The sequence below is a fragment of the Anomaloglossus baeobatrachus genome, chromosome 4 (genome assembly GCF_048569485.1).
Source record: "Anomaloglossus baeobatrachus isolate aAnoBae1 chromosome 4, aAnoBae1.hap1, whole genome shotgun sequence".
Lineage (NCBI taxonomy): Eukaryota > Metazoa > Chordata > Amphibia > Anura > Aromobatidae > Anomaloglossus > Anomaloglossus baeobatrachus.
The window spans coordinates 279,885,728-279,912,732 of NC_134356.1; the positions used below are offsets into that span (position 1 = coordinate 279,885,728).

The following is a 27,005-nucleotide window of genomic DNA, read 5'->3' on the forward strand; positions in this document are numbered from 1 at the left end:
TGTGTGTATATATATATATATATATATATATATATATATATATATATATATATATATATATATATATATATATATATATATATATATATATATATATATATATATATATATATATATATATATTGAATATTCTTTCTGCAACTTTATTGGAAATGAATTCTTGCACCTTTTCCTTTTCTCGTCAAAGCGTCTCTTGATACCTTTCCTCTTATATAAGGCCTGCGGATCTTCTCTGTGAAGCATCCAGCAGTCGTCCTCCATCATGTTCGCGTTACATCTACCTTCGTATCGTCATTCTATCTCCTTGATATCCTGATGAAATCTTTCTTCTTGCTCTTCACTAACAGCACTAAGGTTTTCAGGAAAGTAGTCCAACTGGGAATGTAAAAAAATGTTACTGCAAATTCAGCAGACAACCCAAGGCTTTGAAATGTTTCAGCATATTCTACATGATGGGCTTACATTTTCGTCTTTGTAGTAACCTAGACATTTATTCACGACTTCTTTAAAAGAATCCCAAGCCCTTTTCTTGACAACTTTCATTTTTGTTTCGTACTTTGACCTTCATGATTTTCTGAATATCCAGACCCACAAAAAATGTCTTCCTTCAGTTTTGCTTTGGAATGTCCCCAAAACGTGGTACACAGGTACTTTAAAGGGAATCTGTCAGCGGGTTTTTCCTACCTCATCTGAGAACAGCATGATGTAGGCAAGGAGATTCTGAATCTAATGATGTATCACTTGATTACTGGCTGCAGCCATTCTGACAAAGTGAAAGATATTTTTATCATGTAGCAGAGCACTGGCAGTTGTCCTCACCCAAACCAGGCTTTCGGTGTACATTTCCATAGACAGAAGCTCATAATCACAGAAGGGGGGTGGAGTCAGCTGCTCAGATCAAGCTAAGAGGCTAATGCCTTGTGCCCACAGGGCTTTTTTCATGCTTTTATCCTTGCTTTTTTAATCAATAAAAAGCAAGGAAAATGCAACCAGCAAAGTCTATGAGAATTCTGATTTGCTGTGCACACGCTGCTTCTTTTTCCATTGCTTTTTTTGTTGCTGAAAAAAGAATCAGCATGCCAATTGTTTGTTTTTTTCCTGCTTCTCCCCCCCCCATCTCAATAGATAAGAAGCATGAAAGCATGAAAAAAAGCACAAAAAAACAGCTTTTTTTTCCTTCCAAGACATGCTTTTTTCTTTGTCGCTCCATTGGGAGACCCAGACAATTGGGTGTATAGCTATTGCCTCCGGAGGCCACACAAAGTATTACACTCAAAAGTGTAAGGCCCCTCCCCTTCTGGCTATACACCCCCAGTGGGATCACTGGCTCATCAGTTTTCATGCTTTGTGCAAGGAGGTCAGACATCCACACATAGCTCCACTGTTTAGTCAGCAGCAGCTGCTGACTATGTCGGATGGAAGAAAAGAGGGCCCATACTAGGGCCCCCAGCATGCTCCCTTCTCACCCCACTTTATGTCGGAGGTGTTTGTTAAGGTTGAGGTACCCATTGCGGGTACGGAGGCTGGAGCCCACATGCTGATTCCTTCCCCATCCCTGTTACAGGGCTCTGGGCGAAGTGGGATTTTAACGGTCTCCAGGCACTGAGACCGTGCTCCATCTGCAGCCCCTGGAGAAGACGCTGGATATGGAGCGGAGTACATCAGGGACATGGCCCTGCTTCCTCAAGGTACTCTGTGTCCCCGTGCATTTCGCACGCACACCGCAGCATTGCTGGGTGTGTTAGTGCGCCGGGGACATCAGCGCTGCTGCGCTTGTGCCATTGTCTCACTTCAGCTTAGCTGAGTGGGCAGACTTATGTAGAACGGTTGCGCCGGCCGCTGGGACTGCGACGCGGCTGGGACTTGTGGTGCGCCGGGGACTTCCGCGCTGGCCGCGCTTTTACGGCGGCCGCGCTTATAAATCGAGTCCCCGGCTTTTGCGGCCTAGTTCGTTCGTTAACGCCCACAGGCCTGCCAGTCAGGGTAGGGGCGTGACGCTGCACATCACGGCAGCCCGGAGAGCTGGAGTATGTTTTGCATACTCCACCCCTCTCACTGTGTGCACTGTGAAACCGGATTCCCGCACTTTCTCAAGCACGCCCACGGCTTCCTTCTCTAACACAGGACGCCGGCAGCCATTATTGTCAGTTCTTTCTATAGCGATAAAACAGACAAGTGTGGGAACACCCTGACAGGGATTCTGAGGTTCACACAATCGCTGTGAGCAGGCGTTAATCAGCACTTGTGGTGCTAACCCCACTAGTGCCGAAGTGCATTGAGATATATGCTTCTACGCTATGCATTGCACTGTTTTGGTCGTACTTTTGTATATATCCTCCTTATTGTGCGGAGGAGATTACAGCATACTGTCTGTGGAAAACAGAGGTGCAGAAGCACATGTTTTCCATGCAGCCGGTACAGCAGGTACGGCTATATGGCCGGCAGGTTACATACACCCCCATTGTATGCAACTCAGCCGGAGTCTCTGCTAATGATCCAGAGGCTGGGGATGAAGTCTGCAGTGTTTACTGACAGATTTTCTGAGACTATGGCTGTGATACTAGAAGCCTTGCAGTCCAGACAAGTCTCTCACACCATGAGCACTGTTGAATCATTGATCCATGGTCCCCCTCAGTGTGAACAATTACAGCTCCGGGGGGGTCACGTGCATCCCAGAGTCACGGCTCTGACACGGACGACAGTCCCAGACAGCCTAAGCGGGCTCGCTGAGCGGCCCTCAGTTTCATCGCACTGGTCAGGGTCCCGCAGGTGGACTCTCTGGGTGCTGAAGCGGAGATAGCTGCTCAGGAGTCTTATCCTGAGACCGCTCTCAATCTCGGTACACCTGATGGGGACGCCATAGTGTATTATCTTATAGCGTCCATCAATAGAATGTTGGTCATTTCTCCCTCAGCTCCTCCTGTGAAGGAGCCAGCTGTACGGCAGGAGAAATTCTATTTCAGGTATCCCAAGCGTAAATTAGGTATTTTTCTGGACCACTCTGCCTTCAGAGAGATAGTCCAAAAACACCACGCTTATCCAGATAAGCGCTTCTCCAAGCGGCTTAAGATACACGTTATCCCTGCCCCTGACGTGGTCAAGGGCTGGACCCAGTGTCCCAAGGGACATCCTCCACTCTCCAGGCTTGTGGCTAGATCCATAATTGCAGTGGAAGATGGGGTTCCACCTACAGATGCCGCTGACAGACAGATGGATCTCTGGTCGAAATCCACCTATGAGGCTGTAGGCGCGCCGTTGGCTCCAGCATTCGCAGCCATAGAGGCACTCCAAGCCATTTCAGCTTGTCTTACACAGATGGACACAGTCACACGTACATCTGTACCGCAGGTGGCATCCTTAACCTCTCAAATGTTTGCATTTGCGTCTTACGCGATTACGCCTGTCCTACACTCTACGAGCCGTACGACAGAGGCGTCCGCTCACTCCGTGTTTTTACGCAGACCCTGGTCGTTAAGTGAATGGAAGGCAGATTTTGCTTCCAAAAAAGTGCTTAACCAGTTTGTTTTTTTCTGCGGAACGACTGTTTGGTGGGCGTTTGGATGAAATCATTAAACACTCCAAGGGTAAAGATTCATCCTTACCTCAGCCCAGACAAAACAAACCCCAACAGAGCAGGGGTCCCCTCGTCCAAAAGGACTCAAAAAGATCAGAGGAGCTCAGATTCGTGGCGGGCTCAGTCACGCCCAAAACAGACAGTCTGAAAACCCGCTTCCAAGGCGGCTTCCTCAGGACTTGCAGCCTCCTCTCTTCGCATCCGCGCTCGGTAGCAGGCTCTCCCGCCTTGGCGATATTTAACTGCCATAGGTCAATGGCCGTTGGGGGAGAGACATTCTGTCTCACGGGTACAGGATAGAGTTTAGTTCGTCCTCCAACTCGATTCTTCAGAACTTCTCCACCTCCCGGCCGAGCCGTTGCGCTTCTGCAAACGATGGGCACTTTATAGGCAGAAGGAGTGGTGACTACGTTTCTCTTCAGGACCAAGGTCACGGTTTTTGCCCCAATTTATTTCGGGTGCCAAAAAAGGACGGGTCGTTCCGTCCCGTTCTGGATCTAAAACGGCTCAACAAGCTCGTGAGCACCAGGCGGTTCTGGATGGAATACTCCGCTCCGTCATCGCCTCAATGTCCCAAGGAGGTTTCCTAGCATCAATAGACAGGATGCTTATCTCCACGTGCCGATTGATCCAGAGCACCAGCGTTTCTGCGCTTCGTTATAGGAAACGAACACCTTCTGTTCGTAACTCTTCCTTCCTGCTGGCGACAGCCCCACGGGTCTTCGCCAAGTTCATGGCAGCAGTAGTGACAGTTCTGCACTCTCAAGGTCACTCTGTGATCCCGTATTTGGACGATTTCCTGGTCAAGGCACCCTCTTAGGGAACACTGCCCGTATGTTGCGCTGGAGACTCTCCAGAGTTTTGGGTGGATCATCAACTTTCAATGTCAGATCCGACCCTGACCCAATCGCTACCATATCTAGGCATGGAGTTTCATACTCTCTCAGCGATAGTGAAGCTTACGCTAAATCAACAGCGTTCACTACAGACAAGGCTACAATCTCTCCTTTAAGGACCAGTCGCACACATTGAGACGCCTCATGTACTTCCCAAGGTCCTTCCTACTCCCATCCTGGGTGGTAGTTACGACAGACGTGAGTCTATCAGGGTGGGGAGCAGTTTTTCTCCACCACAGGGCTCAAGGTACTTGGACTCAGAAATAATCCAACCTTCAGATCAATGTTCTGGAAAACAGAGCAGTGTATCTTGCTCGACTAGCCTTCCAGCAGTGGCTGGAAAGCAAGCAAATCCGAATTCAATCGGACAACTCCACAGCGGTGGCATACATTTACCACCAAGGAAGAACACGCAGCCGGCAAGCCTTCCAGGAAATCCGGCAGATTCTGACGTGGGTGGAAGGCACGGCATTCACCGTATCCTCAGTTCACATCCCAGGGGAAGACTGGGAAGCAGACTTCCTCAGTCGCCAGGGTATGGACGCAGGCGTATGGTCTCCTCAAGATCTGTCGCCGCTGACAGATGCCGGACGTCGACCTAATGGCGTCACGGCACAACAACATCGTCCCGGCTTCATGGCACGGTCTCACAATCTTCGATCTCTGGCGGCGAACGCCTTAGTTCAGCATTGGTCGCAGTTCTAGCTACCTTATGGGTCACGCCGCTGGCATTGTTGCCCAGAGTGCTGCGCAAGTTCAGGCCCGACTGCCGCCGCGCCATCCTCGTCGCTCCATTGGCCGAGGATGACGTGGTACTCGAATCGGTGGTACCTCACGGTGGGCCAATCGGAGGCACTACCAGACCGATCAGACTTGCTGTCTCAAGGGCCATTTTTCCATTTTTCCAGTTGAATTCTGCGACCCTCAACCTGACGGTGTGGCATTGAGTCCTGGAGCCTTGCGTCTTCAGGATTATCTCAGGACGTGGTTGCCACCATGGGACAGACTAGGATACCAACGTCCGCCAAGATTGACCACAGGATGTGGAAGATATTCTTATCTGGGTACTCGGCTCAAGGGGTTTCTCCCAAGCCGGTTCCATCGTCTATGTTTCCTTCCTTCCTGCAATCTAGGTTGGAAAATGGGTTGTCGCTCAGCTCCCTCTCGGGACAAGTCTCAGCGCTATCTGTATTTTTTCAGAAATGCCTAGCACGACTTCCGCAGGTACGCACGTTCCTGCAGGGAGTTTGTCTTCTCAGCACTCCGTACAAGCGGCCGTTAGAGCCCTGGGATCTGAACAAGGTTCTAATTGCTCTTAAGAAGCCGCCTTTCGAGCCTAGGAAAGATTTTCCCTTTCCCACCTTTCACGGGAAGTGGCCTCTCTAGTACGGTCACGGCTCTTAGGAGAAGTTTTCGAGCTAGTAACGCTCTCATACAAATCTTACTTCCTGGTCCTTTACCAGGACAAGGTAGTTCTGCGCCCGATTCCGGGATTTCTCCATAAGGTGGTATCCCACTCTCATCTCAATCAAGATATCACCTCACCTTCTTTGTGTCCTCATCCAGTCCACCAACTTCAGAAAGATTTGCAGCTGTTGGATCTGGTGAGAGCACTCAGGTTCTACACGGATGCACTCTTTGTCCTTGTCGCTGGTCGGCGTAAAGAGTCGCAAGCTTCCAGATCCACCCTGGCTCGGAGGATCGAGGAACCAATTCTTGAAACCTACAGTTCTACTGGGCTTCCGGTTCCTTCAGGGCTGAAGGCCCATTCTACCAGAGCCGTGGGTGCGTCCTGGGCATTACGGCACCAGGCTACGGCTCAGCAGGTGTGTCAGGCACCCACCTGGTCGAGTCTACTTACTTTTACCAGGCATTATCAGATGCATACCTACGCTTCGGCAGACGCCAGCCTAGGTAGATAAGTCATTCAGGCGGCGGTTGGCCACCTGTAGGAGAGGGCCGTTTGACGGCCCTATCATGAGGTATTCTTTTACCCACCCAGGGATTGCTTTTGGACATCCCAATTGTCTGGGTCTCCCAATGGAGCGACAAAGAAGAAGGGAATTTTGTTTACTTACCGTAAATTCCTTTTCTTCTAGCTCCTATTGGGAGACCCAGCACCCGCCCTGTTTTCTCGGGGGTTTTTTCGTTTTTTTCGGGTACACATGTTGTTAATGTGGAATGGTTTCAGTTCTCCGATGTTCCTCGGATTGAATTGGTCCTTAAACCTGTTATTGGCTTTCCTCCTTCTTGCTTTGGCACTAAAACTGATGAGCCAGTGATCCCACTGGGGGTGTATAGCCAGAAGGGGAGGGGCCTTACACTTTTGAGTGTAATACTTTGTGTGGCCTCCGGAGGCAATAGCTATACACCCAATTGTCTGGGTCTCCCAATTGGAGCTAGAAGAAAAGGAATTTACGGTAAGTAAACAAAATTCCCTTCTTTGTGCTGAAAATAAAGCACTGTGGGCACATAGATTAATCTAACATTGCAGGTAAACAAAAGCACACATTGAGATAAGAGATGGCTGGCTGTAAGCTGCATGGTAACCCTTTACATCATGCTGACTTTAGATTATGTAGAAAAAAACCTCCTGACATTTAAGTCCCTTTAAGTGTCCCAGAGCTGTCACCTTTCAAAACAACACATATTGACCATCCTTGATCCTCGTAGTCAAGTTTCTTGAGAGTAAAGTCTAAGGCCTTGTGCGCACGCTGCGTTTTTGTGCGAGTTTTGGGTGCAGTTTTGGTCCCAAAACTGCATGAATTTCCTTCCCCAGCAAAGTCTATTAGAGTTCGGTTTTCCTGACCGCACGTTGCAGTTTTTTTTGGCTGCGTCTTTGAGGTGACCACTGCCGCATGTCAATTCTTTCTGCGTTGTTGCCAGCGTTTTTGAGCCCTTTCTGTCAATACACTTGACTTGAAAAACGCATTGGGCAAAAAAAATGCATGCCGAAAGAGCGTTTGGGTTGGGGTTTTTTTGGGGCCCAAAATCATGCATCTTTGTGGTCACCTCAAAGATGCAGCGTGCGCACATAGCCTAAATTCTCATAGCTTTTCTTCAAAATGCACAGAATGCCGTACAGGCACTGGAGCATACTTGCTGCCATTGTGCAGTAGCAGCTTTCAGACTTTTTTTTTATTTCGGATTAATCCATAATCTCCTTTCGTCAATGTTAAATTTTTCCATCAGCCAAGGAACATCCCTGCACTAGAGCACCATCTTGAGAAGAGTATGGGAGGAATTCCTTTTCTCTGCTTCTGTGCCATGAAAAACAGATACCATTAACTAGCAGGTTCTTTTCCTTTATTCTAGAGCCTAAACTTTCTGCAGAATGTTTAGAAAAGTCCAAGTTTATGATTAAATCATTTAAAGGGAACCTGTCACTTGGAAAAATGCTATTAACTTGTAGATGTGAAGTTAATCTGCAGGTTAATAGCAGTCTGAACCTGCACAGTGAACCCTGCTGTGCGGAGGAAAAGAACATTAATCCTCCCGGCTGCTTCCAGTTTATTTGGTTCCCTTTTAATTCAAGCTCTTAAAAAAATGTGGCTCGTTCGGCCTATCGAGTCAGGGTTTGTGAAAAACTGTAGCTGACAAACTTTTTCAATATTTTTCTTAAGTGTTCAAAAGTATATAAAAATCACCTCTTACTTTTCAGTCTTACCCTTGCAGACCTATGAAATTGAAATGGATCTATGAAAAACTCATGATATATGGATAAAATCCATTTTTTGCTCACCCATTGATTTATAATAAGAGAATCTGATCCAAAATACAAATCAAAATGTGTGCTGCAATTTTTTTTCACTTTTTTTATTCCCTTTTAAAGGTTTGTGACAAATCTGCAGTCAATAAACGCAATAAAATTGCAACGTGCACACAGCCTTAAGGCTGCTTTACACGCAGCAACATCGCTAGCAATGTTGCTCGTGAAAGCACCCGCCTCGTCGTTTGTGCGTCACGGGCAAACCGCTGCCTGTGGCGGGCAAAATCACTAGTACCCGTCACACGGACTTACCTTCCTAGTGACGTCGCTGTGGGCGGCGAACAGCCTCTTTTCTAAGGCGGTTTGTGCGGCGTCCCAGCGATGTCACTCGGCAGGCGTACAATAAAGGCGTCCAATAGAAGCGGAGGGGCGGAGAGCAGCCGCATGAAAGTCACTCCCACCTCGTTGCCGGAGGACGCAGGTACGGTGTAGTTCGTCGTTCCTGGGGTGTCACACGTAGCGATGTGTGCTGCCTCAGGAACGAGCAACAACATGCGTCCAGCACCAGCAACGATATTTGGGAAATGAACGACGTGTCAACGATTAGGTGAGTATTTTGCATCGTTAGCGGTCGCTCGTATGTGTCACAGTAACGACGTCGCTTACGAGGCCGGATGTGCGTCACTTATTCCGTGACCCCCAACAACATCTCGTTAGCTATGTCATTGCGTGTAAAGCAACCTTTAGCGACTACGACTGTTCAATTTTTCTTCTGCATTAACGTATAGTGCAAAATAATTGCATAATCTGTAATAATTTGTTACTTTCTACTTTCTAGTGATCTCATGGTCTTCTAAAGAAGCAATGGGTAGCTGTTGTAGCTGTCCAGATAAAGAAACTTTCCCAGATAACCACCAAAACCGGTTTAAGGTAATAGTGTTTTAACATGATGCAATCATTGTAAATCACAAATTAGAGATGGTAAATTTCTGAAATTTTACATCAATCAAAAACATCAATTTTGTGTTTTACTTCATTTATGATGGGTACAAAACGACTGGTAATATAAAAAAGCCACAAACCATAGTGCATTGTCTGTAGTGTTTTTATATTGTAATGTGGAATTTGGAGACAAACGGCAGCCACTAAATTACCTGAATATTATGGCGCTCTTTACAAAAATGTTGCTTGCGAAAGAAGCCTCAAGGCTCTATTGGTCTCTGAGCAGTTAGGCTATGTGCGCACTAGGCGTTTTTGCCGCGTTTTTAGCGGCGTTTTTTACCGCGTTTTTGTGCTGAAAACGCAGTGACATTGCTTCCCCAGCAATGTCAATGGGTTTTCAGAAGTGCTGTCCTCACACAGCGTTTTTTTTAGCTGCGTTTTTGTGGTGACCACAAAAACGCAGCATGTCAATTATTTCTGCGTTTTCCACTGTGTTTTTCACTCATTGAATTCAATGAGATGTTAAAAACGCAATGAATAACGCATATAGCCGCGTTTCTATGACTAAAAACGCAGCTATAAACGCAAGGGGTGGGCAGTATAGTGACGTGTACAGGAAGAGGATTCCTTCTGTTGGTAAACACAGAAGCATGAATCCTCCCGGTACCGTCACCGCTGCCTCCACCTCCCGTCCTGTGCATGTCAGCTCCGTGCGGCGCCATGTCTGGGCGGGAGGTGGAGGCAGCGGCGAAAACCAAAATGAACAGTAGAAAAAAAAAAAAAATGTCATATACTCACCTGTCCGCAGGGTCCCGGTGCCATGCCCGCTCCCATCTCCTCCCGGTCCCGCCGCTCTGGCTGTGTGCAGTCTCCCCGGGGCAGGACCTTGCTTGCAGGACCTGGCGGTGGATCACCTGATGCAGTCACCTGACGCATCAGCTAATCGCGGTGTCGCCGGCTTTTTCGCACTCGGCCGGCTATCAGCTGATCCTGCCGTCAGGGGACTTCATCAGCTGATTACCGGCAGCTCCGGCAGCGATCGGACGGGATCAGACTCCTGTCTAATCGATCGCTCCAGGAGCTGCCGGTAATCACCACAGCACATAAGTGAGTATTATTTTTTTTTTTTTTTTTTTTTTTCTACTGATGCATCAGCTGATTGTATAATCGGCTTTTATACAATCAGCTGATGTGTGATGGGATTCAGGCACTTGATCCTGACACATCATCTGATCGCTTTGCCTTCCAGCAAACCGATCAGATGATATTGGATCCGGATTGGACGGCGCGGGACCCTGACCCAGGATTACTGCGGAGGGGGGTTTATTTCAATAAAGATGGAGTCACTAATTGTGTTGTGTTTTATTTCTAATAAAAATATTTTTCTCTGTGTTGTGTTTTTTTTTTATCATTACTAGAAATTCATGGTGGCCATGTCTAATCTTGGCGTGACACCATGAATTTCGGGCTTAGGGCCAGCTATACAGCTAGCCCTAACCCCATTATTACCTAGCTAGCCACCCGGCTTCAGGGCAGCTGGAAGAGTTGGATACAGCGCCAGAAGATGGCGCTTCTATGAAAGCGCCATTTTCTGGGGTGGCTGCGGACTGCAATTCGCAGTGGGGGTGCCCAGAAAGCATGGGCACCCTGCACTGTGGATTCCAATCCCCAGCTGCCTAGTTGTACCCGGCTGGACTCAAAAATTAGGCGAAGCCCACGTCATTTTTTTTTTAATTATTTCATGAAATAATTAAAAAAAAAGGGCTTCTCTATATTTTTGGTTCCCAGCCGGGTACAAATAGGCAGCTGGGGGTTGGGGGCAGCCCGTACCTGCCTGCTGTACCCGGCTAGCATACAAAAATATGGCGAAGCCCATGTCATTTTTTTTTTCTTTTTGGGCAAAAAACTGCATACAGTCCTGGATGGAGGATGCTGAGACTTGTAGTTCTGCAGCTGCTGTCTGCTCTCCTCCATACACTAGTGAATGGAGGATGCTGAGACTTGTAGTTCTGCAGCTGCTGTCTGCTCTCCTGCATACACTAGTGAATGGAGGATGCTGAGACTTGTAGTTCTGCAGCTGCTGTCTGCTCTCCTGCATACACTAGTGAATGGAGGATGCTGAGACTTGTAGTTCTGCAGCTGCTGTCTGCTCTCCTGCATACACTAGTTCTGCAGCTGTCTGCTCTCCTGCATACAATGAACATTTTGAAGAAGGAAATGACATCAGACCTTTTTTTTTTTTTTTTTTTCATCAACAATCTTTAATGGCATTGTGCACTGATTAAAAACGCAGTGAGCAAAAACGCAGCAAAAAACGCACCAAATCGCGGCAAAAACGCATGCGTTTTTGCCGCGTTTTTTTAGCCGCGGGTGCGTTTTTTAGACAAAAACGCACATAAAAACGCAGCGTGAAAAAAACGCCTAGTGCGCACATACCCTTACTCAGCCGGATAACATTGACCAGGCATGTTGAGGACACTAATTTGGTTAATGCACAAGTGGTACAATGCATGCTTGGCCATGCCAGATGGCCCTAGGCAGTGTTTGAGATGTAGTGAATGAAGGCAGGACTGATGTTTCCTTGTTTCCCACAGGTTATTAATGTGGATGATGATGGTAATGAGCTGGGCACTGGAGTAATGGAGCTAACAGAAAATGAGCTCATCTTGTATACAAGGAAGCGGGATTCTGTTAAATGGCCTTACCTTTGCCTACGCCGATATGGATACGATTCTAATCTATTCTCTTTTGAGAGTGGCCGACGATGTCAGACCGGACAAGGTTTGTAATGGGCTCAATTACTTTTCAACCCTTTTGTGAACTTGTTATATTGAATCCTTAATTCGAAGTTTGATGCCTTTCAAGACTATTTAGGTTACATTGTGTAAACTAATAAATCTGCCCATTTTGTTTCGTCTTGTAAATTGGGTAATCTGTTCTTCATCCCACACCTTCATGTGGATGGGCATGGGTTAATATTTACACCGCTAAGTTATGTTCTTATAAAAAAATGTTAGTCTTTTAAGTGACTTGAAAATGCAATCTTTATAAACTTCTAAAGCAACTAAAAGTTAAAGAAGCATTACGTTTTTTTATTCATCAAAGGGAACCTGTCACAATAAATTTCCTTTATAAGCTGCGGCATCAGTCAGTAAACTCTTATATACAGTATTCTAGAATGCTGTGTGTATATATAAGTACCCAGGCCGCTCTGTAGAATGTTGAAAACACCTTTATTATATTAATCTGCATGGCGGTCGCGTTCAGTGGCCATCACTGGTTTGGTGCCTCCTCTATCCTGTGCAGTCGCCATCCTCCTGCCCAGCCCCGTATGGATGACACATCCTACGTCATCCACACAGAGACCTCCATTGCGCTCCTGTGCATGTGCACTTTGATCTGCCTTACTGAGGTCAGATTAAAGTATTCTAGTGCACATGCAAGGGCGGTCTTTGACCATTCCCTATGCCTGCACATTACAGTACATTACAGTAGTACAGTACTGCACATTTTGTAAGACGTGTCAACCACACAGAGCTATGAAGGAGAACGGCAATAGAAGGAAGAGATGAGGTGCCGGACTGAGACCAGCGACACCCATGGGAACTGACCGCCCCACAGGTGAGTATAATAAAAGATGTTTTTTATTTTACACAGAGCGGCCTGGGCACTTATATACAGTATGCTAGAATACTGTATGTTAGAGCTTCCTGGTGGTGGCCGCAGGTTATAAGGCAAAATCCTGGTTACAGCCTCCCTTTGAATGGAACCAATCACCAGGATTTTCGTATATAACGTAAAGCCTGTGCTATACTGGCACCATCAGGCTGATTCTATACTTACCTGTAGTGGTCAGCTCGGATGTTTAGGTTTTGAAATCCAAAAAAGTAAAGTTTATAAAAATAGCTGCTTAATGAGTGACAATTGCACTGGAGCAGATAATATAGTCATAGTTATCCCCTCCCCCTGTTAGAATTAGCATTTAGTATTATACAAATGATTCACTTTGTCTCTTGCAGGACCTGTGTGAGGTCATACCCATGTGACCAGAAGGGGTGGGGCCTCAGCCAACAAAGCTGGATACCAGGTCACATGGGTATGACCTCACACAGGTCCTGCAAGAGACAAAGTGATTAGTTTGTATAATACTTATGAAATTCTAACAGGGGGAGGGGATAACTATGAATATATTATCTGCTCCTTTGCTGCTGTCACTCATTAAGTAGCTATTTTTATAAACTTTACTTTTTTGGATCTCAAAACCTAAACATCCGAGCTGACCACTACAGGTATGTACAGAATCAGCCTGATTGGTTCCCTTTAAAGGGAAGGTATCGCAGTTTTTTATTTTTGTATTAAAAATAGTGATTATGAAATCAAGTATTTCTAATACAAAATGAAAATCGCAGCTTATTTAGTTTTTCTGTAATTCTTATTTTACTGGAGGCACTGGGGGCTGCCATGCTGGATTTGCTGTCTGTGTAACGACAGTAACTCCTTCCTTTATGGCAGCTCCTGTGCATAGACTCTGATAGTCGGGCTCCGAACCCATGAAGTACGTTACAGTGGGCGTCTGCTGTGACCTGGACGCGCCCCCTGGGCTGTCCAGGACACAGCAGAGGGAGGAGTTCAGCGCCATTATTGTGGAGCTCACAGCGTGTGCTGTTTGCTCCACTTTACCCCTGTCACCTGCCGGGATCTGTGAGTACGGGCCGCCTCCCCTCCCCTCGTTACTGTCTCCAATGACATCCCATCCCTCTGTTCTCCGCAGCCCCTGCTCTGCCCCAGCTACTGACGCCGCCCCTCCCTTCCGCCGTTACCGTCTCCAATGACACTCCCCTCCCTCCCGTCTCCCAAGTCCCCACTCTGCCCACCGCTGCTGTGTGTGTGTGTGTGTGTTTGTGTGTGTATATAGCACAAGGTCCCCATCAGGGGTGATTGTGTGTGTGTGTGTGTGTGTGTGTGTGTGTGTACCCCACTGCATGTGAGTACCTGTGTGTGTACCGGTGATACTGTCTGCAGGGTTGTGTATCTAATCCTATCCTGTGTGATACTGTCTGCTGAGCCGTGTATCTTTCATAGTTTTCATAGTTTTTAAGGTTGAAGGGAGACTTTAAGTCCATCTAGTTCAACCCGTAGCCTAACATGTTGATCCAGAGGAAGGCAAAAAAACCCCAATGTGTCAAATAAGCTCCAATGGGGAAAAAAATTCCTTCCTGACTCCACATACGGCAATCAGACTAGTTCCCTGGATCAACACCCTGTCATAAAATCCAATATACATAACTGGTAATATTATATTTTTCAATTAATGCGATCAGGCTCTGCTTAAATTTTACTTGTGAATCCCTCAATACAACATCATACGGCAGAGAGCTCCATAGTCTCACTGCTCGTACAGTAAAGAGTCCTCATCTGTGATTATGATTAAACATTCTTTCCTCAAGACGTAGCGGATGCCCCCGTGTTCCAGTCGCAGGCCTAGGTGTAAAGAGATCTTTGGAAAGGTCTCTGTACTGTCCCCTCATATATTTATACATTGTGATTAGATCCCCCTAAGCCTTTGTTTTTCCTAACTAACTAACCCCAAGTTTAATAACCTGTCTTGGTATTGCAGCCCACCCATTCCTCTAATAATCTTGGTCGCTCTTCTATCTACCTGTAAGATTATGCTATTTATAACCTTCTATACTTTTGCTAACAAGAAATGCATCCATTCCTCTCTTAAATTCATTCAGTGAGTTGGCCATCACCACTTCCTCAGGAAGAGAGTTCCAGAGCCTCACTGCTCTTACCGTGAAGAACCCTCTTCTATGCTGATGTAGGAATTTTCTTTCCTCCAATCGAAAAGAATGCCCCCTTGTTCTTGTCATAGTCCTTGGTACAAACAGATCATGGGAGAGATCTCTATATGGCCCTCTGATATATTTGTACATGTTTATTAGGTCTCCCCTAAGTCTTCTCTTTTCTAGAGTAAATAGACCTAATTTTGATAACCTTTCCGTGTATTGTAATGCACCCATTCCATTTATTATTTTAGTAGCCCGCCTCTGAACCCTTTCAAGTTCAGTAATGTCTTTCTTCAGCACCGGCGCCCAAAATTGCACACAATACTCCAAGTGTGGTCTGACTAGTGATTTGTACAGAGGGAGAATGATGTTTTCATCTCGTGCCCCCAGACCTCTTCTAATGCATCCCATCACCCTATTTGCTTTGGTGGCTGCTGCCTGACACTGGGCACTCCAATTTAGATTCTTATTCACTAAGATGCCTAAGTCTTTTTCCATGTCTGATTTCCCCAGCAGTTTCCCATTTAGTAAGTAATCGTAGCATCTGTTTCTCCTTCCCATGTGCATAACCTTACACTTATCTGTGTTAAACCTCATTTGCCATTTTTCAGCCCAATTCTCCAATTTACTCAAGTCCATCTGTAGTTGCAAACTGTCCTCCTTTGTGTTAACTACCTTACATAGTTTTGTATCATCTGCAAATACTGATATTTTACTCTGTAAACCATCCACCAGATCATTAATAAATATATTAAATAGTAGGGGGCCCAATACAGACCCCTGTGGCACCCCACTAGTAACCCTGGCCCAATCTGAGTATGCACCATTAATAACCACTCTTTGTTTTCTACCACTAAGCCAGCTACCTACCCATCTACACACATTTTCCCCGAGCCCAAGCTTTCTCATTTTACTTAGCAGTCTTTTATGTGGGACAGTGTCAAATGCTTTACCGAAGTCGAGATAAATGACATCCAATGATTCTCCTCGGTCCATGTGAGAGCTTACATCCTCATAGAAGCTGATCAGGTTAGTTTGACAGGAGCGATCCTTCATAAATCCATGTTGATATGGAGTTAAACAGTTATTAACATTGAGACATTCCATAATAGTATCCCTTAAAAACCCTTCAAACATTTTACCCACAACAGATGTTAAGCTTACCGGCCTATAGTTTCCAGGTTCCCTTTTGCACCCTTTTTTGAATATTGGTACCACATTTGCTAGCCGCCAATCCAGTGGAACAGACCCAGTTTCTATAGAGTCTTTAAATAAAAGGAATAGAGGCCTGGCTATCACATTACTTAACTCCCTTAATACCCGAGGGTGAATGCCATCAGGGCCTGGTGATTTGTCAATTTTAATGTTACTAAGTCGGTTCTGCACTTCTTCCTGGGTTAGGCAGGTCATACTTAATGGGGCATTTACATGATCACTCTGCATTTCCCCTGGCATATGCTTTTCCTGTGTGAACACAGTTGAGAAAAAAGTATTTAAAACATTTGCTTTTCCCACATCGCTTTCTATGATTTTACCCTCATTATTCTTTAAAGGGCCAACACCATCAATTTTAATCTTTTTTCTGTTTATATAATTAAAGAATAGTTTGGGATTTGTTTTGCTTTCCTTAGCAATGAGTCTCTCAGTTTCTACTTTTGCTAAATATATTTGTTTTTTACACATTTTATTTTTTTCTCTATATATTTTTAATGCTTCCTCGCTGCCTTCTTGTTTTAGCTTTTTAAATGCCTTTTTCTTATTATTCATTGCCCCTTTTACATCCTTATTAAGCCACATTGGTTTTCTCCTGTTCCTAGCCCTTTTATTTCTGTATGGTATGGCTAGCTCGCAGTGGGTGTTTAATACTGATTTAAAAATTTCCCACTTATTTTCTGTGCTCCCATTTTTGAGGACATTGTCCCAATCAATTTGGCGAAGGTCTTCTCTAAGTTGATCAAACTTTGCTTTCCTGAAATTCAGCGTCTAATCCTCTCCTGTGTGATACTGTCTGCACGGCTGTGTATCTAATCCTCTCCTGTGTGATACTGTCTGCTGAGCCGTGTATCTAATCCTATCCTGTGTGATACTGTCTGCTGAGCCGTGTATCTAATCCTATCCTGTGTGATACTGTCTGCTGAGCCGTGTATCTAATCCTATCCTGTGTGATACTGTCTGCTGAGCCGTGTATCTAATCCTATCCTGTGTGATACTGTCTGCTGAGCCGTGTATCTAATCCTATCCTGTGTGATACTGTCTGCTGAGCCGTGTATCTAATCCTATCCTGTGTGATACTGTCTGCTGAGCCGTGTATCTAATCCTATCCTGTGTGATACTGTCTGCTGAGCCGTGTATCTAATCCTCTCCTGTGTGATACTGTCTGCTGTGCTGTGTATCTAATTCTCTCCTGTGTGATACTCCTGGTGTCCTTGGTGACACTTTAGACATTTCTGGTCACCAGGAAACTGGCTGTGCATTGTGTCCTTACATGTCATTCTCTGTTATCTGTTGTAAACACTCAGATTAGGAGGAGTGCCATCACACACAGGAGAGCAGACTCCGCCCACTTTACGGCAGCCTGTGATCTGAGCTTTTTATACAGTGGAATTTCTGTAGGATTTCAGCAGCTGCTCCCCCTAGTGTTTAACAGTGGAAAATATCAAACTTTTTAATTTTTTTTTTTATATTTTGCACAATTAAAAAAAAAAAATAAAAATATTTAAACAAAACCATTATTACTTTACATTTTTTCAGTTTTTTTTTTTGACGATACCTTCCCTTTTAAAGGGAGCCTGTAACCAAAATTATCCCTTTTATAACCTGCAGCCACCACCAGGAAACTCTAACATACAGTACTCTATATAAGTGCCCAGGCCGCTCTGTATAAAATAAAAAAAACACCTTTTATTATGCTCACCTGTAGGGCGGATGCAAGGAGTAAAAGCAGTGTACTTACTCTTGGAGCCTATAAAAAAACATTTTTTAGCCTTCAGGTTACTGACTGGCTCAGTATTATTCGTCTGACTGCGTCTTCTCTCCCTCCCCCGCCGCGTCTTCTCTCCCTCCCCCGCCGCGTCTTCTCTCCCTCCCCCGCCGCGTCTTCTCTCCCTCCCCCGCCGCGTCTTCTCTCCCTCCCCCGCCGCGTCTTTTCTCTCCCTCCCCCGCCGCGTCTTTTCTCTCCCTCCCCCGCCGCGTCTTTTCTCTCCCTCCCCCGCCGCGTCTTTTCTCTCCCTCCCCCGCCGCGTCTTTTCTCTCCCTCCCCCGCCGCGTCTTTTCTCTCCCTCCCCCGCCGCGTCTTTTCTCTCCCTCCCCCGCCGCGTCTTTTCTCTCCCTCCCCCGCCGCGTCTTTTCTCTCCCTCCCCCGCCGCGTCTTTTCTCTCCCTCCCCCGCCGCGTCTTTTCCCTCCCTCCCCCGCCGCGTCTTTTCCCTCCCTCCCCCGCCGCGTCTTTTCCCTCCCTCCCCCGCCGCGTCTTTTCCCTCCCTCCCCCGCCGCGTCTTTTCTCTCCCTCCCCCGCCGCGTCTTTTCTCTCCCTCCCCCGCCGCGTCTTTTCTCTCCCTCCCCCGCCGCGTCTTTTCTCTCCCTCCCCCGCCGCGTCTTTTCTCTCCCTCCCCCGCCGCGTCTTTTCTCTCCCTCCCCCGCCGCGTCTTTTCTCTCCCTCCCCCGCCGCGTCTTTTCTCTCCCTCCCCCGCCGCGTCTTTTCTCTCCCTCCCCGCCGCGTCTTTTCTCTCCCTCCCCCGCCGCGTCTTTTCTCTCCCTCCCCCGCCGCGTCTTTTCTCTCCCTCCCCCGCCGCGTCTTTTCTCTCCCTCCCCCGCCGCGTCTTTTCTCTCCCTCCCCCGCCGCGTCTTTTCTCTCCCCCCCCCCCCCCGCCGCGTCTTTTCTCTCCCTCCCCCGCCGCGTCTTTTCTCTCCCTCACTTCCCTTTTTCTCCCTCACCTCCCTTCGCTCTATACCTTGGGACATGCACTAACAAATCATATTTTTCTGCTAATACAGTATATAAAAAAAGTGAGTACATCCCTGACAGTTTTGTAAATATTTTATTATAGCTTTTCATGGGACAACACAAAAAACATGACACTTTGATACAATGGAAAGTAGGGTACAGCATGTATAACAGTGTAAATTTGGTGTGCCCGTTAAATAACTTAACACACAGCCATTAATGTGTAAACCGCTGACAACAAACGTGAGTACACTCCTAAGTGAAAATGGCTAAATTAACCCCAATAAGCCGTTTTGCCTTCCTTGTGTCATGTGACTCATTAGTGTTACAAGGTCTCAGGTTTGACTAGGGAGCAGGTATGTTTGGGTATGTTCACACAGTGCATCTTTGCTAACCACCAAAATGCAGCATTTGTGCCAACAAAAAACACACCTACGGCAAAAACGCATAAAAAAAAAACCGCATGCGTTTTTGCTGTATTTTTACTGCATTTTGCCCAATGCGTTTAAGTCAAATCTATTGACTGGAGGGCTCAAAAATGCTAGAAAAACGCAAAAAGAATTGATATGCTGTATCTTGGCTGCATCTTCAAATACGCAGCCAAGATGCAGACAAAAAAAGCTGCATAGTGTGGACAGAAAAATCAAAATCTCATAGACTTTGTTGGGGGAAGAAAATGCATGCATTTTGGTGCATCTTTGTGACCTCAAAAACGCATCAAAAGATGCACTGTGTGAACATAGTCGTTGGTGTTCTCGCTTACTCTGTCTCAGGCCTCATTCACACCTCCAGTAATTTTGCATCAGTGTTTCATTAGGGTTTGTATGCTAAAGCCAGGCGAGGAACTTACAGGTAAAAACTATAACTTGAAAGATTGACCCCATGTTCTCTGTTTTGGAGACACTTATAGTTTTGGCATACAAATACTGATGAAATACTGTTCAAAAATACTGACGTGTGAATGAGGCCTCACTGGAAGTTTAACATAGCACCTCATTGCAAAGAATATTCTGAGGATCTGAAGAAAAGAATTGTTGATCCACCTAAAGATGGTTTAGGTTATAAGAAGATTTCCATTACACTGAATCTGAGCTGGAGCACAGTGGCCAAGACCATAAAGTGGTTTAACAAGACAGGTTCTACTCAGATCAGACCTTGCCATTGACCAAAAAAGTTGAATACACATGCTCAGCGTCATATCCAGAGGTTGTCTTTTCAAAATAGACCTTGCAGCATTGCTGCAAAGGTTAAAGGGATGGGGTGGTCAGTCTGTCAATGCTCAGACCATACGCTGCTTACAGCATCAGATTGGTCTGCATGACTGTTGTCCCAGAAGGAAACCTCTTCTAAAGATGATGCACAAGAAAGCCTGCAAACAGTTTGCTGAAGAAAAGCAGACTAATGACATGGATTACTGGAACCACGTCCCGTGGTGTGATGAGACCAAGATAAACTTATTTGGTTCAGATGGTGTTAAGAGTGTGGCGGCAACCAGGTGAGGAGTACAAAGACATTTCTTGCCTACAGTCAAGCATGGTGGTAGGAGTGTGATGGTTTGGTGTTGCATGAGTGCTACCGGCTGTGGGGAGCTACAGTTCATTGAGGGAACCGTGAATGCCAACATGTACTGTGACATACTGAAGCAGAGCATGATTGTCCTCTCTTCAGAAACTGGGCTGCAGGGTAGTATTCTAAAATGATAGAATACTGTACATTGTATCAAAGTGTCATATCTTCAGTGTTGTCTCTTGAAAAGTTATAGTAAAATATTCACACAAAAAAATGAGGGTGTAATATACTGTGTGTGTGTATATATAATATTTTAGCAAAAGTAGATTATAGAATAGAAAAATATTTAATCTTTTATTAATGCTCCGCATCAAAGTCACGGTCACTACTGTCCCACAAAACAAGATTGATAATATGAATGTTAATTTTAACTTAATGCTTGCAAAAGGAAGAGCAATCCAGTGCTGGGACCTCACTTGCTTGTCTCTGCTGGTACTGGTAAGTTGGGCTCCCTCTACTGTCCAAAGAGGGAATGTACATCAACATCAATGCCTCCTTTGTACCATCTGTCTTTTCCTCTGCCATCATTCCTAGAGGCCTGTACAAAGGGGGCAATTGCTTTTTTTCGCCCTCTTTGTTGGAGGGTTTAAAAAAAATAAAATGTGTGTTTATATACTTTGTACTGTGCAAAGAAGCTTTCGAGCTTTAGACAGGTGTGGAAAAATACTGCAAAGTAAGAATGTTTTCAATAATAGAAGTGTTAATAATTTACATTTTAAATGTCAAAAATAAAGTGAAAACAAAAGAGAAATCCAGTCACTATTTTGTGTGATTTCCCTTTTGCCTTCAGAATGGCATCAAAGCATTAAACTGATTGTCTGGTCTAAGGCTATGTGCGCACGTGTGCGTATTGCATGCAGTTACGCTGCGTTCTGCACCGTAGCGTAACTGCATGCGTCCTGCGTCCCCAGCACAATCTATGAAGATTATGCAGGAGACGTGCGCACGTGGCGTATTAGAACGCAGCGATTCGGCTGCTGCCCAAAGCTTGCGTTCTAAGGAGTGACATGTCACTTCTTTCGTGTGCTTTGCATGCTGTCTATAGGGAGAGGCAGCATGCAGAGCGCACGAATTCTGCAGGCACCAGGCGCTTTAGAACGTAGCTTTTCAGCTGCGCTCTGAAGCGGCCCTTTTGTGTGCGGTGCAGAGTGCACATGTGCGCACAAAGCCTAAATCCACAAGTTTGCAGTCACTCTGTGTGACTGCAGACTTGTGAATCCTCACATGGCACACACTGTGCGCTGTGAGGATTCCCAGTGTCGGAACCAGGATTGGCGTTCACGTGGCCGCGAGTATGCAGACTCCCAGCTAGATGGGCATGGAGGTTGTTCCAAACATCTTGGAGAAGTAAATCTCTGTAGACTTCTACGAATCCTTCTGTCTCTTCATGTAACTCTAGACAGACTCATTGTTGAGATCAGATCTCAGTGGGGGCCATATCATCACTTCCAGGACTCGTTATTCATGTTTTCTTTAAGAAAGTTGTTAGTGACATTGCCTGTATATTTCAAGTTGTCTTGCTGCAAAATAAATTTGGAGCCAATCAGACACTTCTATTATGGTATTGCATGATGGATAAATGTCTGCCTCTATTTCTCAGCATTGAAGTTATCATTAATTCCAACTTCACTTGCTGAAATGCAACCCCAAACTTGCAAGGATACATCACTATTGCCTGCAGACATTTATTATTGCACCACTCTCCAGCCCTTTGGCAAATTAGCTGCCTTCTGTTACAGCCACTTTTTCATATTTTGACTAATCAGTCAAGAGCACCTGATGCAATTTTTCTGCACTCCAGTTAATATGTTTTTATGCATAGTGGAATCACTCTTCATTTATCTTCCATGAAGACCACTTCTGGTCTGACGTCTCCGAGCTATAAATGTGTATAGCTGCGATGCTCTGCTTGTTACGAGTTCTAAGCCGAATATACTACCGAACATCATCTGATTTCAATGGAAAGTAAGCTTAAAGGGGTGGTTCACTCATTTTTTTTATTTTCTGTAGGAGTTCTACTTACCTTTCTAGGCGTTTTCTCCATTGGCTTCTGTTTCCAGTTCTGGCACTGAGCGGCGCTATCCTGCACGCTCAGTGCCGGTCACATGACCCCCTGGAGCTGTGGCCGCCAGCATCCTCTGACGTCCCGGCATTTCCGGGCTCTCAAACAAGACGGGTACATCAGAGGAGGCTGCACAACTCTGAGTGACAGGGCTGTGGGCGGTAACTACCGCACATCACAGCCCAGCATCGAGGGGAGGAGCCGGAGGACATCAGTGTGGAGCCGGCGTCCTGCAGATGGTGAGGCACGGGGCGCCACTGTGCAGTACAGGGGGGGGGGGTTCTTCAGCTGAATCCCCCCCCTGCACGTAAGTATGTGCTCACACTCTCCACCCGCCCGCTCTGCTGCGATGTCAGGAGAGCGGCCGGTGTCGGGCAGTGTGATCATCTGCTCCTCCCAGCAGCAAGACACTGACAGGCATGTCACCTCTGTGCTCTGCCATCTGTCCTGCTGCATGGGACCAACTGTCTGCACTCTGTCACCTTCACCACAAGTCACAGAGTGGAGACAGTTGGTGACATGTAGCATCCGGTCACCTGCACAACAAGTCCCAGAGTGGAGACAGTGACATGCTCTGCTCTGACACATAGTGTGCTATATGTCACTAACTGTCTCCACTCTGGGACTTGTTGTGCAGGTGACCGGATGATACATGTCACTAACTGCCCCACTCTGTGACTTCTGCTGCATAGTACCAACTGTATACACTCTCACCTGCACAACAAGTCACAGAGTGGAGACAGTTAGTGACATCTATCATCCGGTCACCTGCACAACAAGTCCCAGAGTGGATACAGTGACATGCAGCACACTATGTATCAGAGCAGAGCATGTCACCAACTTGCTCTGCTCTGTCATCTGCGGTGCTGCATGTCACGTTTTTGCCGCGATTTGGTGCGTTTTTTGCTGCGTTTTTGCTCACTGCGTTTTTAATCAGTGCACAATGCCATTAAAGATTGTTGATGAGAAAAAAAAAGGTCTGATGTCATTTCCTTATTCAAAATGTTCATTGTATGCAGGAGAGCAGACAGCAGCTGCAGAACTACAAGGCTCAGCATCCTCCATTGACTAGTGTATGCAGGAGAGCAGACAGCAGCTGCAGGACTACAAGGCTCAGCATCCTCCATTCACCATTGTATGCAGGAGAGCAGACAGCAGCTGCAGAACTACAAGGCTCAGCATCCTCCATCCAGGACTGTATGCAGTTTTTTACCCAAAAAGAAAAAAAAAACTGACATGGGCTTCGCCATATTTTTGTATGCTAGCCGGGTACAGCAGGCAGGTACGGGCTGCCCCCAACCCCCAGCTGCCTATTTGTACCCGGCTGGGAACCAAAAATAGAGAAGCCCTTTTTTTTTTTTTTTTTTAATTCATGAATTTCATGAAATAATTTAAAAAAAAAAAATGACGTGAGCTTCGCCTTATTTTGGTGTCCAGCCGGGTACAACTAGGCAGCTGGGGATTGGAATACACAGTGAAGGGTGCCCAAGCTTTCTGGGCACCCCCACTGCGAATTGCAGTCCGCAGCCACCCCAGAAAATGGCGCTTTTATAGAAGCGCCATCTTCTGGCGCTGTATCCAACTCTTCCAGCTGCCCTGATGCCGGGTGGCTAGCTGGGTAATAATGGAGTTAGGGCTAGCTGTATATTATCAGCTATCCCTAAGCCCGAAATTCATGGTGTCACGCCAATATTAGACATGGCCACCATGAATTTCTAGTAATGATAAAAAAAAAACACAACACACAGAAAAATATTTTTATTAGAAATAAAACACAACACAATTAGTGACTCCATCTTTATTGAAATAAACCCCCCTCCGCAGTAATCCTGGGTTAGGGTCCCGCGCCGTCCAATCCGGATCCAATATCATCTGATCGGTTTGCTGGAAGGCAAAGCGATCAGATGATGTGTCAGGTTAAAGGATGTGAATCACATCATACATCAGCTGATTGTATAAAAGCCGATTATACAATCAGCTGATGCATCAGTAGAAAAAAAAAAATAAATAAATACATACTCACTTATGTGCTGATTACCGGCAGCTCCTGCAGCGGAGTCTGATCCTGGCCCATCACTGCAGGAGCTGCCGATAATCAGCTGATGAAGTCCCCTGACTGCAGGATCAGCTGATAGCTGGCCGTGCGCGAAAAAGCAGGCGACACCACGAGAATCGATCAGCTGATGCGTCAGGTGACTGCATCAGGTGATCCACTGCCAGGTCCTGAAAGCTTCGTACGTGCCCCGGGGAGACTGCACACAGCCGAAGCGGAGGTACCGAGACAGGGGCTGGAAGCAGGCATGGCACCGGGACCCTGCAGACAGGTGAGTATGACATACACACACACACATACACACTCACACACACACTGTATATACACACACACTGTATATACGCACACACACTGTATATACGCACACACATGCACTGTATATACGCGCACACACACTTTCTTCCCCTGGCTGTGTAGAGCTGCTGCTGTCTCTGTGATTGCTCTCAGTGCACATCTACTGGGAAGAGGCAGGGAGGAGGGTTTGGTCGGAGAGCAGAGTGGGTGTATTAGACACAGTGGGTGTGTTAGATAAGCTAGACACCGCCCTAGAGCCACAAAGAATTCTGGGACTTGTAGGAACTGAACACAGGAAGTCAGAGGAGAGATTAACCCCATCAGAGCTGGAGCCAGCAATGAGCATGTGCTGCTAGTGCACAATAAAAGGTAATTTTGCTGAAAAAACATAATAGATGTGTTGAGGGGCACATATTAGCAAGATTTATCAGAAAAAAAAAAAATCAGTTTTGGTAACTGGACAACTTCTTTAATGTGTCTTTCTTCTGCACTGCTAATGTAGCACCCCTGCGGTACCAGGTGCCACAAATGTAACCCGTGGAAACCCAAATCCCGGAATACCCGTGCCAGCAAGTACACCAGCACCCTCAGGCCACATACACAACCCCAACACCAGACTGGGAGACTGCGTAGTAACAGGTAAAAGGGGAGGGCACTAACCAGATGTTAGCCACCCAGCCTGTAGGGAGAGACCCAGCGAAGGGGGAGGGGGCGAGTGGTCAGTTTGGATGCTGGCAGGAAGTAGTGACTGGTTGGGAGTAGTAGTCAGTCGAGTAAGGAAGTGAAGGAGAGAGAAGTGAAGTAGAGGAGTTGTGAGGAGAAAAGAGTGGAAAGTACAGAAACTGACCTGAAGAACCACCGGAGAGCTGTGAGGGACTGTGGAGTACGGAACCAGGACTCCAGGCACTGTGGGTTACGTGTGGAAGTGCAAAAATCCAGGAACCATGGGAGGCCTGTGGAAGTCTGGAACCAAGGCTCACAGGACTCAGCCACAAGGTGGGGTGCAGACCCTAGAACAGTGGGACACTTTATGGTGAGCTGTTAACTCTGCCAGGCGAGAAGATCTCCAGGGTCCATTGCCAACCCAAAAAGTCTAAAGCACAAGCAACAAAGAGTTGACCAGGGACTGAACCCCTTAAATAGTCCAGGCTGCCTGCATTAGGGCCAAGGAAAGAAAAGGGACTTCCAAGTAGCTCCAGGCCACGAGAGTCCAACCACAATGAGTGTGCACGGAGAACAGCCAACCCAGGTCACAGCTGGCACGGAGAACAATACACCTGAAACCGGCACCTGCGGGCTCAAGTACCAAAGTAAACAAGGCTAGTTGAAACTGCAATACTGGTGTGGACTATTTCAACGGCCGTGCACTCACACAGATGGTTCCCCACTACTATCCCCATCATTCACTGCTGGGGCCTGTCCCTGCTTGCGGAGGGCTCCAAACATCCAGGCTGCATCACTCCATCAGCCCCAGCAGAAACCTGCAGCGGCGGCCCCAATTAACCTGGCTGCACACAGCAAGTGGTGTAGTTGAGAACTCTTTGATTATTTTCTTTTATTTTCCCCTTTTTTTATTTTACCAAAAACCTCTTTCCTGAGGGGACAGCATCCCAAGGGCCACAGTACTGGGCCACGACCACGACTGACCCTACTGCACACCACCAGCCCGGGACCGAGTACCCCACAGCCCTGGGGCATCACACTTTCTTAGCAGACTATTACATCTCTGGTCTTCAACGTTGCTGATTTCTTGGTACATTTTCAAAGTAGCTTGAAAAGCAGATCTTGACACTCTAGTCTTCTTTAAAATCTATGCCTGAGAGAGACCTTGCAGTTGTAGTATAACTACCTAATGTCTTGTTGTTATGCTCAGTCTTGCCATGGTGTATCACCTGTCATAGGAAACTGTCTTCCACAACCTTACCGTTTTTAGCAGAGTGCAACTATTCGGCTGAGGCCATATGGGGATTACTGCGATCCCCTCGCATGACACTCGGCTCACGCTGGCAGTAAAACAGAGCCGAGTGTCATGCTAGTGTCCCTGCGACTGAGGTCCGACCGTGCGAGCGGACCTCAGCTGCGGGGGGCGAGCCGGCTATTTCCATTCTCGCACTGCACTCACGGTACACCGGTGTCCGCGAGTGCAGTGCGATTTTTCTCTCGCCCCATAAACTTG

The 27,005-nt window shown here is 46.6% G+C and overlaps 1 protein-coding gene across 4 annotated transcripts in view; it reads left to right on the forward strand.

Moving 5' to 3' along the window:
• Window positions 1–27,005, forward strand: part of FRS2 (fibroblast growth factor receptor substrate 2) — a 117,591-nt gene that overhangs the window by 80,132 nt on the left and 10,454 nt on the right. For all 4 annotated transcript variants that reach the window (XR_012753032.1, XR_012753031.1, XR_012753033.1 and 1 more), the window contains 2 exons: window positions 9,018–9,109; window positions 11,716–11,902. Coding sequence is in view for 1 of the 4 variants with exons in the window: in XM_075344878.1 (XP_075200993.1) it covers window positions 9,044–9,109; window positions 11,716–11,902 (253 nt within the window). In the remaining 3 variants the exon portion in view is untranslated. The remainder of the gene's footprint in view (window positions 1–9,017; window positions 9,110–11,715; window positions 11,903–27,005) is intronic.